Here is a 13,508-nt window from a genome sequence, read left to right as displayed (position 1 = left end):
GCAGTAGAGAAGCGCACGCTGCCGTACAATGGTGGAGGTTTATCTGCAGGAGCGTTAGTGACATTCCTGAGGCTCACCTCCACCATTGTTGTCTCTAGGTCGCTGTCGGGGGAATCCAGCTCCTCCTCGCCAGCGAGGCTAGGTCGCTCTCATCGAACGCGTAGTCATCCTGGATGTCGTCCGACATAATGGACACCGCATCCGACGCCGGGTTGCCCTCCTCACACGAGGCCCCCTCTTTCGGGATCTCCGGCAGCGATCCGACTTGTAGGTGGATATAGTGACCTTTTTATAGCCATAATCCACGACACGGATCTCTACGGACTCCTCATTTAGGACGAGGATGATCTGGCGCTTCTGTCCTTGGATATCCTCTACCTTGGCCACCTTCCAATCGGCTGTAGGAAGGTGGAGGTTGCAGACCTGCAGTAACCTAAGGATCTTTTCATGTTCTGCATTCTTAGCCGAGACCCGTGCTCGGGCTCTCGGACGGCTGGGGACATCTTCCTGCTTTACGGCCTCCAGTTTCGCCTCTGGATAGATCTCTTTGAGGGCAGCCTCCGCCTTCATGTAGAGGGCCGCAGAGCGAGCGTCTTGTCAGGCGATGGCTTTCACCTTGCCTGATGCCACCCTGCGTCCTCGCATATTGGCGGTGGTCCGCCGTTCTCCTCCAGTTGCTGTACCGGTCCTGGAGCTCGTTCTCCACCAGGTGCCACTTGTCGCGAGGGACATGGCCGTGCTCGGCGCCCCTGTCAAGACACCGATTAGGGTCTTTTCCCTCGCCACCTCAGCGAACGATCGGTTGTTGAGGTGGGTTTTCACCCGCTTGACTTGGAAGGACCCGACTGCCTTTTTGGGCCCCCCCTCGCTGCGTCTGCTGCTTGAAGACGGTGGACCGACTGAGTCTTTTCCCCCTTCTTCCTTGGACCTGGTTTCCCAGGCCTTGATGTAGAGGCATTGTCTTGTTCTTCCGGTACTTTAAAATAAGTATCGAGCTCCTTTGCGGTGTTATTGGTTACCCGGGTGTGTCACCCGAGGCATAGCCCGCTTGCCCCGGGAAGCCTGATTTAAACTGGAGGTCCCGGTACCGGCCTTGTATATCATGGCTTGGTTTTTATACCCGATACTCAAAATGAGTATAGGGGTATATTAGATTTGTGGTGAAAGTGGATGTTTGTAACGTCCAGAAAGAAACGTTTCCGACATATGTATATTCTTGATCAGCATCAATAGCCGAGTCGATTGAGCCATGTCTGTCTGTCCGTCCCTATGAGAGCCTAGTGCTCAGAGACTATAAGAACTAGCGCAACGACAATTTGTATCCCGTGTATGTCACTGTTACAAGTGTATTTCAAAATTTCACCCCACCCTCTTCCGCCCCACAAAGGACGAAAATTTGTGGCATCCACAATATTGAAGATACGAGAAAATTAAAAACGCACAATCATAGAAACCATAGACCATATCTACCAGATTGCCGAATCTAGATCTGATTGGATCATTTATATATTTGATATATATTTTATAGCCAAAAGGAACAAATCAATTTGCAGTGGCTACGCAGCGCCCGACGACACGTTCAGACACGTTTTCTGTCTCTCCCGCACGCACTCTTTGTCGCTCAATGTAGCCATACTGACTATTTTCGGTTATAAATGTAGAGTTGCGGTCGCAGCAGCAACTCACAAAGTTCCCCCTCGTTTTTTTTTTAATCAGTGCTATTTTTGTTTGTGACCTAATTTTTTAAGACATTTTTTTTTTAATTTAACATTTTTTAATTTTTAATTTACATCGCTTTTTTTTAATTGCTTATATTTTCAGCCTTTATCTAAACAAAAACCTTCAATACAGACACATAAGCCTCATAACCGTCACTAAAATCACAATGCGGCGTATTTTGAAAGATGATTTACATTTGTTTCCGGATAACACAACAATTTTGGCGACAATATTCCAAACAGGCCAACGAAAATTGCCAGTACGTCTGCTGTCAAAATGAGGCGATATTGATTAGCCACCCGTGGGGCCTTCTAAAAAGTATGGTTTACGCCAACAAGTCTCAGCGTATAGACCAGCTTAAGGCAAACATTCGTGGCGAAATCAACGCTATAACACCCGAGATGCTCGAAGAAGTAATGGCAAACGCAGAAAAAAGAGCGCAATTTGTAATTTCTAATAGATGCGTCCACCTAATTGATATTGATATATGTTTTATTCTGATGTATCAATAAGCAAATCAGCCTGCGACATCTGTTAAATTGTAACGAATGGAGGCTGACTATGGTTGTCATGCCGGATTAGATTAGAAATATCTAGTCTTGACTGAGAGTTTTTTGGAGCAACACGTAAAATCACAAATTCAATAAAGTTTCTCTGTATGCGGAATCTCGAGCGGAGGCCTCCCAGTAGCAGGAACGTCTCCAGTAAATCTCAGAGCAGCTCCAATCCAATCTGCAGGCATAACTATCTTCGTCGAGTAGCCTCCACATCAAGATGATGAAATTCAGCAAACAAATGGCCAGCAACGAGTAGGAGTTGACCATTAAGGCCTATGCCTGGGGCCAGATGATGCAGCAGAAGGAGCGCGAGATGCAGGATCTCCGCCAATAGCTGCACTCCAGTCAAGAAGCTCTAGCCAAGCTGAAAGGAGAATCGCTGCAAGGAGCGTTAAATCAGTCAGTCATGCATCTAAAGGAGGATCTGTCCAAGATCCAGTCGGACCAACAGCAATTGAGCAGCGGCACCCAGGAGACCATCAGGGAGCTGAAGGAGCGCCTAGAAATTACCAACACGGACCTCCAGCACAACGAGAAAATGGCCCTAAAAGATGCACAAAAGATCAGCGACCTAAAGACCCAGGTGGAGGCCATTCAGGTGGCCAATGCCAATGCCCATCTTCAAGCGGTTCGAGATAAAGGCGGACAATGAAGGGTTTCACAATGTTAATTTGGTGCTGTTTTATAATCCACAAAGCAAGAAAGGATTATCCCCGAAGCTACAGAAAAATTGTGAGGGCCCTTATAAAATCATAGAACGAATCAATGATGACACAACCGAAAAGCGAAACTAAAAGTGATACATCTCGAGAGACTGGAACCTTACCATGGAGGAGACTTGGAATATGTTCGGGACGAACAAGAACTGTAAACATTTCAGACTAAAACTCAAAGCATTAAGTTAGAGCTCATAGTCCAAATCGCGCCGCAAGTTGGCTTTATTAGTTTTAATTTTTCTCGAAACATCGTTTTCTGTATCGGTGATTGGTCTATTCAATCTATTAAACCGATTTCTTTCAAATTGTAAATACTGTTATACACATTAATCGTCCCTAGCAGAATCAATTACTTTTAATAATATTATCTTATTTTTAAAAAACAATTTCCAAGAAAAAATAATGAGAATATTGAACAATTTCTTCAAAAGTCCACCATTTTGTTATACCCGGTACTCGAAGAGTATAGGGATACATTAGATTTGTGGTGAAAGTGGATGTGTGTAAAACCGAGAAGGAAGCGTTTTGGATCCCATAAAGTATATATCTTCTTGATCAGCATCAATAGCCAAATCGATGTAGCCATGTCTGTCTGTGCGTCCCGATGAGCGCCTAGATCTCAGAGACTGTAAGAGATAGAAAAGTAGTTTTTTTTGTCCCGACTCCTATGATATCGCCCTGTTAAAAGTGTATTTCTAAATTTTCAACTGCTCCCACGAAGGACGAAAATCTGTGGCATTTCTTAAGATATGCGAAACCGCAGAATCGTAGGGAATACCCATATTTACTAGACTGCAGAATCTCAATCAAATCGAATCATTATTATAGCCAGAAGGAACAAATGAAATTGCAGTGACTTCGAGGGCGTAGCCACACGCTTAGAGGCTATTCACACTGACGACCATCCATCATCCAGTTGGGGGATGGTGCGTAATAGGCTAATCACATTGACGGCCATCCACAATCCGTAAGGTTTTTCCATTCCGTAAACTTCCCATTTATTCTACCATCCATCTGGGAAGTTCCTAAACCACACGGTTCTATGCGATATTCAGCAGTTCGAATTTTAAATCGTTGAAATTCTCTCCATAAAAATGATTGATTTGCGGGGGTCCCGGAATAGTTCTGTTAATGTCGACCGGGCAGATCAAACTGCGGCTCTAGTATTATTTCCGTAAACAAGGTGCCACACCAAAGTGGATTAAGCTGTGAAATCTTCTGGAGATTGCTTGATGTCCAGTAGGAGCAGCAGAAATTACAGGATGAGCACCAGGAAACAAAGCGAGAGGTACTTTACAAAACTGCGAGCAGCCAAGGCCAAATCAACGTGCAAACAGAGCTGCTGCAATTTTTAAGGGAGTCCAAAGAGTAACGTTTATTGTACATTTATGGATTGTTTTCTTAAAGTCATTAATATAGCCAATTTACTAATTTAAAATTGTGAACATTTCACAATTCAAACCAAAACTTTATATTTTTATGCTCATCAGCTACTTTGGCGGATGGTAGATGGTGCAAGTGTAAATCGGGGTTTCACATCCGACAAAAAGTCCCACCGCTCCCTCGGGGATGTGCTCAGTGTGCGGAGCCTACAATAGGCTATTTGCACTTGCTTGAGTTACCTATCGAGAGTTAAGTTAATGTGGGGGGATGTGAATCTACAGATGTGAAACCTTGATTCCCACCATCCACCATCTAACACCCATCAAAAAACAGTAACAACAGTAACAAAGTTTTTATCTGAATTGTGACAATTCACAAGTTGAAATTAATAAATTGGCGATTATAATAAAACTATACATAAAAGTACTCTATAACGTTACTCTTTGGGCTTCCTTAAGAATAGCAGCAGCTCTGTTTGGAAGTTAGTTTGGACTTGGCTGCTCGCAAATTACTGGAGTATCTGTCGCTTGGTTTTCTGGTGCTCCTCCTGTAATTTCTGCTGTTCCTTCTGGACTTCTAGCATTACGCAATCAATCTCCAGAGCGTTGTCCAGCTTTGTTGCTTTGATGGGGCGTCTTGGCCGCCAAAAAATTTCATGAGATCTGTCCTGACCGACATTAACTGAATTATTTCATGCTCCCCGCAAATCCCCAATGTTATCATGCCAAAAGTTTATAACAAAATTGTCCATCTCCGCTCCACTTTAACCTGCCTGTATTAGTTTTTTACATGGCTCCAAAATATGAAGACAAAAATAAAACAAATCCATGCTAATGTATTTCTGCTCTCTCCATTTTTAATTGTTTCTGGAGTATTTCCCTCTCTATCTTTTTTTGGTCTTGAACGATTTGAAATATGTCTAGGCGCGATCTACTAATTATCGTCATAAATTGTTGTTTGTAGGCTCTGCACACTGAGTCCATCCAGGGGAATCATCACACTGACACCATCCACCATCCGTCAAAAACTGTAGATGCCAATAACAAGTACATTAAATTTTCGCGGAAGACTTATTAATATTTTTATCTTATAATGGATGATGAAGACAGCAATTATTTCGGCATATAGCATTAATGGGAAATGGTCTTGATAGCCACCATATAAAAAATAATAGCGCCGTAATATTGTGCTGTTGCATTTCACACAATATATTAAATATGCACAACAGCGCGATTAATGAAAATTGGGAGCTTGCAACAAATGATCAGCGTGAACAGCTCGATAGCAGCAAGAGTTCTGCTGACTTTAATTAGTCAGCAGAACAGATACGATCTGCACTCGCAAAATATTGTGTAGACCGTAATACAAAATTAAATCCTTTTATATTTTTATTTTTTTAAACCTCTAACAAGTCGTTCTGGAATTTCGTTTGGGTGCTGATTAAGTTCTGCATCATCTTCTCCTGCCTAATGTCCTTTTTGGGTTTCTTTGGCTGATATTTTATTGTGTATTGTAGGGTATTTGTTTCTTTTGAATCCCGAGAGGTCGTATGTCTCTTTGTTTGCTAACATTTTTTGGGCAAGGGGAACTACCCAGCCCTGGTATCGCCAGTTATCCAGCGTTGCCCACCGGGAAACAAGCCAAAATATAACATTTTAAACAAAATCAGCATATAAAGCATATACAAATGAATAGTTATTCCGATGTTGTGGGGCAATCTTCTTCAAAAAGAAGTAGAAGCGAAAACGAAATAGTCCGCAAATCCTAAAGTTTGCATGCAGAATGTGAGAATGCGTGTGCACCCATACATTAGGTTAGCTTAAGTTATGGCGTTTGCCGGGGAGGGGCGATAAATCGCTCTCTTGGACCTGTTATAGTTCCATTGTGTTGACGCGTGGTCTTGTGCCCCTTTTCACTACCTAGACCGTAGAGAGCAAACTGTTGTAGATTAAGGGCCCATCCGGAGGCTAGGATAATTTTGTTTACAAAGTCCCTGGTTTGATTTTGGAAAGGTCCGAAATGTCTACGAGGAAAGGGACCCAGAGAGGACGAAGGCGACGAGTTCCATGGGGCGGGCAATAGCAGAAGAAGTGAGGGACTGATTCCTCTTCTTCCTCGTCATTACATAACTGGCACATCTATTTAAGGAATAGTTATTGGTTCTATCCCATTCATCTATAGAAAAAATATTGCATTTAAGTGATGATTTTACTTGTGTTTTCGCGCCAAACGCCACCAACGATGCGCCATTTTCACCGTTGGGTTGACCAGCTAATCAAATATTCAATAACAAAATATACAGACCTGATTTTTTGTTGTGATTCCTCCGCAGTTGAAAATTAGTATAGAACTCGAACCAAAAATATTTTAATTTCTATATTCTTAGCGCACACGACCTACACATCCACAAGCTAAGACACGGCTGTGTTTGTTTTTCATGTATAATATTGTTTCACTTGGATTTATCTTGAGCTAGTATGTGCATTAACATAAAAAATAATAATCTTACCGGAAACTTTAACCATACAGTATATAGATGTGCCAGTTCATATGATGAATATGTCGCACATCGAACACAGAAAACTGAAGCCCAGGGTCTTCGGCTCTGGCGTTCGGGTACCGGCGCGTCATCAAGAACCAGCCAGCAGAGCAACGCATTGAATGTGTTACACGCACAATATGTTTTCACAAAAAAGCTGAAGACAACATGGTTAGTGGTTTCATCAATATCAGGAGTACCATACATGTTTTCATTTATAGATATCAGACTAGTCGACAGTAAAGATTATCGATGTTCATCCACATCTATTTTTCGTATTCTACTACAATTCGATACCGGTATACTACGAAACACAAACACATAGATACATTTAGTGGTTTGATGTTTTCGTTCCTTTGTTGCTGCGATGCCAGATCGATTAAAAATATAAATTAAAGCGTATACCTAGAGTGCATGCTTTTCCTTAAGGTCATTATATATGGTGTCGCAAATTTTAATTGAATTGTAGTGGAATACGAACTTTAGCACTTGACATAGGTAAGTTACACATCGAGGAAAAAAAAACATCGCTATTCGATGTCATAACATAACCTCGATCCGCAGCATTCATTAATTATAAAAATTTTAAAAGAAAACTCGGTGCCTGCAAGCATGTTAAAGTTAACTCGTGTGAATCAGTTGCGTGCATCGTACATTCGATTTGTGGCCCAGGCAACGTCTGCTACAAGTAATGAATACTCATGCCAACCGGAGTATCCACCAATTCGGGACCTGACACACAAGGCGCTAAAGCGCAGAGAAGCTAATGATTGGCATGAAGAAATTCGTCAAGTGCCGACAGTAGAAGAAAAAATCATCAAAGTTAATATGCCTCGTTATTATGGATACAAAGTTGTCGACTTCAACGACAACAAAATTCCATACAACGCATTACCGGTCACGCAACATTACACGCGCACAGTACTAAAAGAGTTGCCGCTATTATCTGCTGATGAAAACGAGACGTCGGAATTTAGTTCAGATGCTTTTCTAAAGACGGCCCGCGATGATATAATTGACGCTCTGGAACTGGCACATGACTTCTACAAGTAAGTTTAATATATTAAATTCTTCTAAACTAATATGAGCTCCCAAAAATTCAATGTAGCCACCAAGCGACGCTGCCCGACGTTGCGCCTTCTGATTCTGTTAACCGCGAACGACAGCTGACTCAAATTATTGTAGAGCAGCTAAACAGAGCTTTACTGCAGATACTCAGCGCAGACTATCCGCATCTAAATGGTGTCGAGGTGGACTACAATCCACGCCACGAGGCCTTTTGGGCAGTTGGCGGCGTGGATCCTCCAAAAAATGTGGTAAAGTCGAAAAAAGGTCGGGACTGGCAAAAAGATGTAGCTAGTGAAAGCGTCGACCGATTGGTCCAATACACTGGGGCTCCTTACTTGTCGCTCCGTCATCGTCAGCAGCTGTGCCCGTGGATGACAGAAGGGGAAAGTAAAATTATGGACCCACACGCCCGACACCTACCACGCTTCAACCATGATGCCCGAACTTTGGGCTACAGAACCTCGTACCAGCATGCAGTCAATGTCCCCGGCTATTGGCCCAGTGCTAACGGGGCAAATTTTGGATTACTCTCTTTTCAATCGAGAGCATCCCTCCAGATGCGTCATAAGGCATATGGGGATCGCGACCTACAAGAAGCACTTCATGCACTGGCTATTAAGTCTTCATACGCATGGCTATTAGCGCAAGCCAATTACAACGGCTTCAATACCTATAACGACCTCACTTACCCTATGAACACCCAAACTGTGATCACAAATGGTCGAGAATGGAGTTTCTACGAGTACCAGTTAAACACGCTGCTTCTGCACAGCAACCAAGTGAACGAAAATCCCCGAGTGAATTTCTGTCGAGGTACACCGCCTCTTCCTCTTTACGCTGAGATATCAGAAAAAGGAAAGTGTGTGGACTTTAATGATGTTACACTGAAGCAGCTGCTCAGAGTGTATATGAACGTCCCCAAGGTCGAGCGAATAGGCAACGAGCTCCACCCGTATGTGACTGCTCGCACCTCTGACTATGAGAATAAACACCAGCGCGATTTTATTGACAAAACTTTCAAATACTTGTGTTCAAAGCGACCCCGTCACCTTGAGCTGCCCGAGATCTACTTGTGGGAAAAGTTATACAAGATCGACCATAAGACTCGCGCCATGGAGGCGAAACGACGATTCTTTGAGTTGGAATTAAACCCTTGGCGTCGAACGCTTGAAAAACACGACAAAGAATACCTGCCGAGGGCGGTGCGACTGGGTGGCCGCAAGAATCGTAAAGACCGCTTTAAGAAAACATTTTACCCCTAAGTGGTACTAGAAAATTGTTTACCTCTTTTAATAAAAAATAAAATGGTTCTTGTTACACCAGCCACGGAAATAGTCGCATTTAATAATTATGCCAAACATTGTTGATTAGCCGAGTCAAACATTCCGTCTCAATCTGACTGAATGTACGCTTACTACGTTTTAAGGATATATCTACGGCCCACGAGCGCAATCAGATTAATAGTACAATGGCAGTAAAAGAAGCAACAGAGGAAGACATCTTAACGTTAAAAATATTTCTGATTCTCAATAGTAGTCGTATGGCTTTTCCTAACAGTAGTATTTGTAAGAAAAATTCTGGTACATATTAAAGATTAATAAACGTAGGATATTTTAAATAGATGTACGGTGAGGCTTGTAGCTGCTGTAAGGAGGCCTAGGAATTTTGGGGTCCGCCGAAAATTAGGCACCGTCTAACGAGCGCCAAGAGAAAATTCTCTTTAATAGTTGGCAAAGAGGGCCAGGATCAGAGAGTGGGTCAGAGCCAGGACAAACTTCCTCATCGAAGGAGAGCGGGTTCGAAGTAGAAGTTCGACAAGAAAAGTTTTATATAGATGTCATTGGGACGCCATTGCAGCATTCCAAGCTTGGTCGACAGCGTTAAATGGTGTTCACCAAGTACCCTCTGAAGTGGCAGCCTGATTATAAAATTTAAAAAGAGAGAGAAACCCATTAAAACCAATAAAAATAAGTGAAATATATACCAGGCAGTGAGGCTTTAGTTCGTGATATACACACTTTCGACGCGGCACCCGTTTGGGTAAGTTGAGATAAAGAAGCTGAGCGAATGTGTATAAATGTGGGTTCCATGTGTGTGCAATTTGCCCTAGGTTGGAAATTGGAGGAGGCTCGTCCTCCGAGACAACCAGGTGGAGTTTAAAGAAATCGCCGGAGCTTTGGGTCGTCGCTTTGGAGCACTTTGGCGAGTAAGAAAGGAGAGGCCAACTAGTGCCCGGCAGACGGCAACCGCGTCGGTTTGATACATCGCTCCGCGTATGCGTCCATACCCCGTTCGTAGGGGAGGAGGCAAAGGGAAAAAAGTGTTCTGCAGATAGCGGCAATTAGTGGCAGATCAAAAGATAAATTTGTCACAGGAATCCAGCCTATTCCAATAGAAACAAAAAAAATAAGAAAAAAATAACATAACACAGTCATATGCTCTAAACATTTTCACCCGGGTCTTTTTTTTGTCCCCCTTCAGTTAGGCTTCTTTCTCTCTCTATCTCTTTCCTTCTTTCTCCACCTAACTTTGCCTCTGAGGGCGAGACCCTACACACCGGTGCTCGATAAGTACCGGTGATCCGAGAAGACGAATGCAAAACTGAGCGCAGAGGAATGTCAAGGGGCATGAGCGACGTGGAGAAAAGAGATAGAAAACTACAGCTAATCTTAGCTCGAACTGCCTGAGCCGCTTGGTTATCGTTTCATTTTTGTTGTGTGTGCTTAAGGCGAATTGTGTGTGTTCTTTTTTTTTAACTTTTCAGAAGCCCAAATCGGAAGCGCTTCGTCGATGTAGGTTCCTGTAAGTCGTTTTTAATTAAATAAATAAATTATCTGCCACCTTTTTTTTCGAATGCTCTGAAAGGATGTCACGGGCGCACACCAATTAGTGAGATGAGAAGAGAGGGTATCAAAAGGTCATACATGATTGCGCTCCTCTTGATTCTTTTCCCTACGTGTCTCGTGCATCACACCTTCTCTTTTAGTGGACCGCTATGCCCAGCTGATTCTTATATTAAATTTTTTTGCATTTTTTGCTTTTATTCAAGTTATCTGTTCTTATTCATATGTATCTAAACGTAAGCCTCTTACTTATTTACTTTACTTTACTCTACTTGTTTAAACTTAAGTCGTAGCCAATACTCGGGGAAGGAAAAAACTTATGAATACTCTAAATTACAGGGGACCCAAATTTTTAGTCATAAGCAATTAATAAACGTTTATAATGTGTGCATAGAAGCTTTAGTGTTTGATCTCCTGCAGCAAGCCCCTGTAGGTCTCTCATTATGAAAGGGATCTTGTAGCAAATCATGTGTTACCGGGCACAACAAGACCAAGGTTTGGTGGGCGAACATCGCTCCTCATGAACAGCTGAGGAATTATTTTCGTTGTCCGTTCCCAAGAGCAGTTATTGTCTTGTGCTTTTGGTCCGGTTTTAAATGGCTTATTGACACGCATACATTTAAGATAATAATAGGTTAGGCCTCAGCTTAGGAGGAAGAATAAAAGAACACCACACTCGTGGCCGACGAGCCAGTAGCCGGAAAATTGACAGCGTGCAGCGTAACACCGTGGTTGCACGTTACATTTATTATTATTTTTGGCGCTCAACGTGGGGCCTCACTGTTAGGTAGGAATGATTAAAATTCGTACTTAATGAAAAATGGCCCAAAACAAAACAAACACTTTTTATACCCGATACTCAAAATGAGTATTGGGGTATATTAGATTTGTGGTAAAAGTGGATGTGTGTAACGTCCAGAAGGAATCGTTTCCGACCCCATAAAGTATATATATTCTTGATCAGCATCAATAGCCGAGTCGATTGAGCCCTGTCTGTCTGTCCGTCCGTCCGTCTGTCCGTCTGTCCGTCCCCTTCAGCGCCTAGTGCTCAAAGACTATAAGAGCTAGAGCAACGATGTTTTGGATCCAGACTTCTGTGATATGTCACTGCTACAAAAATATTTCAAAACTTCGCCCCGCCCACTTCCGCCCCCACAAAGGACGAAAATCTGTGGCATCCACAATATTGCACATTCGAGAAAACTAAAAACGCAGAATCATAGATAATGACCATATATATCAGATTGCTGAATCTGGATCAGATCAGATCATTTTTATAGCCAATAGGAACAAATCAATTTGCAGTGGCTACGCAGCGCCCGACGTCACGCTCAGACTGATTTTCTGTCTCTCTCGCACGCACTCTTTGTCGTGTCGTTTAATATTAGCGGCGTCTGCCGGAGGAGAGCCATACTGACTTAGTATCGGGTATAACCGTAGAGTTGCGGTGTCCGCAGCAACTCACAACGTTCCCCCTCGTTTAATTTTCCTTGGCGTCTGTTCGTTTATCTTCAGGTAAGACTTGGAAACGGTTTGTTTTCCGATGTCTTCAATGAAGATGAAGAACCTCAAATCATCTACGCTGTCTTTCTGTTCTCATACGGATCTTTGGAACATCGATAGAAAACTAAGCCCCAGTGTATGTTTCCGGGCCACGAAGAGTTTTACTTATTTCTGTACAAATAGCCTCATTGTCATGATTTATAGGAAAACTACAGGAATGGCTTTAAGAAGCTGTCTGTTGTCCAAGTCATTTCAGTTTGCGCTGTAAGTACTACTCAACTTTATGCCTGAGAGACCAAAGGATAATTAAACCGCTTTGGATTCACTGGTGATGCATTTAGCTTAAGTGCACTCCTGACCACGGCTCATTTCATTAAGTGCCTTAGTTTGCATTGGCTTATCTTTATTTGGCAACTTGGATCACTGCTTCTATTAGCGCTGTCTAAGAATTACCACTGCCCAGGGCTTAGGTGCTCTAACTTGCCAGAAATTATTTTCCTCTTTAGCTGTATTTGGTGAATTAATCCGGGAGCCTCAGACTCTTTAAGCGTGGATTCATTTATATACCGTACATTTATGGCCCTTACTCTGTTTGAAAGGGACGGCATCTGACTTTTATTGGAGGTATCACAAGACAGCTCGCTCAGTGCGGTGGATAGATCTGTGTGAAGCGTTGAGGAAGCAGTTTAGAGATTCCCGGATAGACGTAGACATCAGACAGATGATTCGCGATAGGAAACAAAAAGAAAAAGAGACTTTTGAGGTTTTTTTGACGCAATCCAAAAGCTCACTGATAGTTTAGAGCAGCCTCTTTCTCATAAAACTCTGGTCATGATCGTTCGTCGAAACTTGCGGCCGGAAATACAGCATAAAATCCTGAATCAGAAAATAGATTCGATAGAATCCCTACGGGATATATGCCGGAGGCGAGAATGTTTTATGAAAGCAGTGCGTCGGACTCATGGTTATCAAAAACCTGCTCCATTTCGAAAGCAAATCTCGGAGAGATTTCATGGACTTTAAGATCTAAAACAGCCGAAATTTTTGTGTAGACGCCTGTCACACTAAATAAAGTTAGCTTCAAATTTTTGAGACGCCCCAAATTGCACAGTGGGTAAATCGGAAAATTACGCTTTTATTAAATGAAATTGTTGAATTCCGAATTATGTTTTTTTCAATT

The 13,508-nt window shown here is 42.6% G+C and overlaps 1 protein-coding gene across 2 annotated transcripts; it reads left to right on the top strand.

Annotated features, from left to right (window-relative positions):
* Positions 1 to 7,214: 7,214 nt before the first annotated feature.
* On the top strand, positions 7,215 to 9,963 carry LOC117186324 (28S ribosomal protein S30, mitochondrial). 2 transcript variants are annotated; one of them, XM_033386955.1, is made up of 3 exons: positions 7,215 to 7,412; positions 7,507 to 7,963; positions 8,023 to 9,963. In XM_033386955.1, exons 2-3 carry the CDS (start codon positions 7,527 to 7,529, stop codon positions 9,242 to 9,244), a joined length of 1,659 nt encoding a protein of 552 aa, XP_033242846.1. In that variant the 5' UTR covers positions 7,215 to 7,412; positions 7,507 to 7,526; the 3' UTR covers positions 9,245 to 9,963. The 2 variants fall into 2 exon arrangements, with proteins under 2 accessions (XP_033242846.1, XP_033242847.1); XM_033386956.1 differs by lacking the exon at positions 7,215 to 7,412 and having other exon boundaries at positions 7,479 to 7,963.
* Positions 9,964 to 13,508: the final 3,545 nt, after the last annotated feature.

The sequence above is a fragment of the Drosophila miranda genome, chromosome XR (genome assembly GCF_003369915.1).
Source record: "Drosophila miranda strain MSH22 chromosome XR, D.miranda_PacBio2.1, whole genome shotgun sequence".
NCBI classification, from domain to species: Eukaryota; Metazoa; Arthropoda; class Insecta; order Diptera; family Drosophilidae; genus Drosophila; species Drosophila miranda.
The sequence above is the reverse complement of the archived record's forward strand: the minus strand, read 5'-3'. Positions and strand labels throughout refer to the sequence as shown.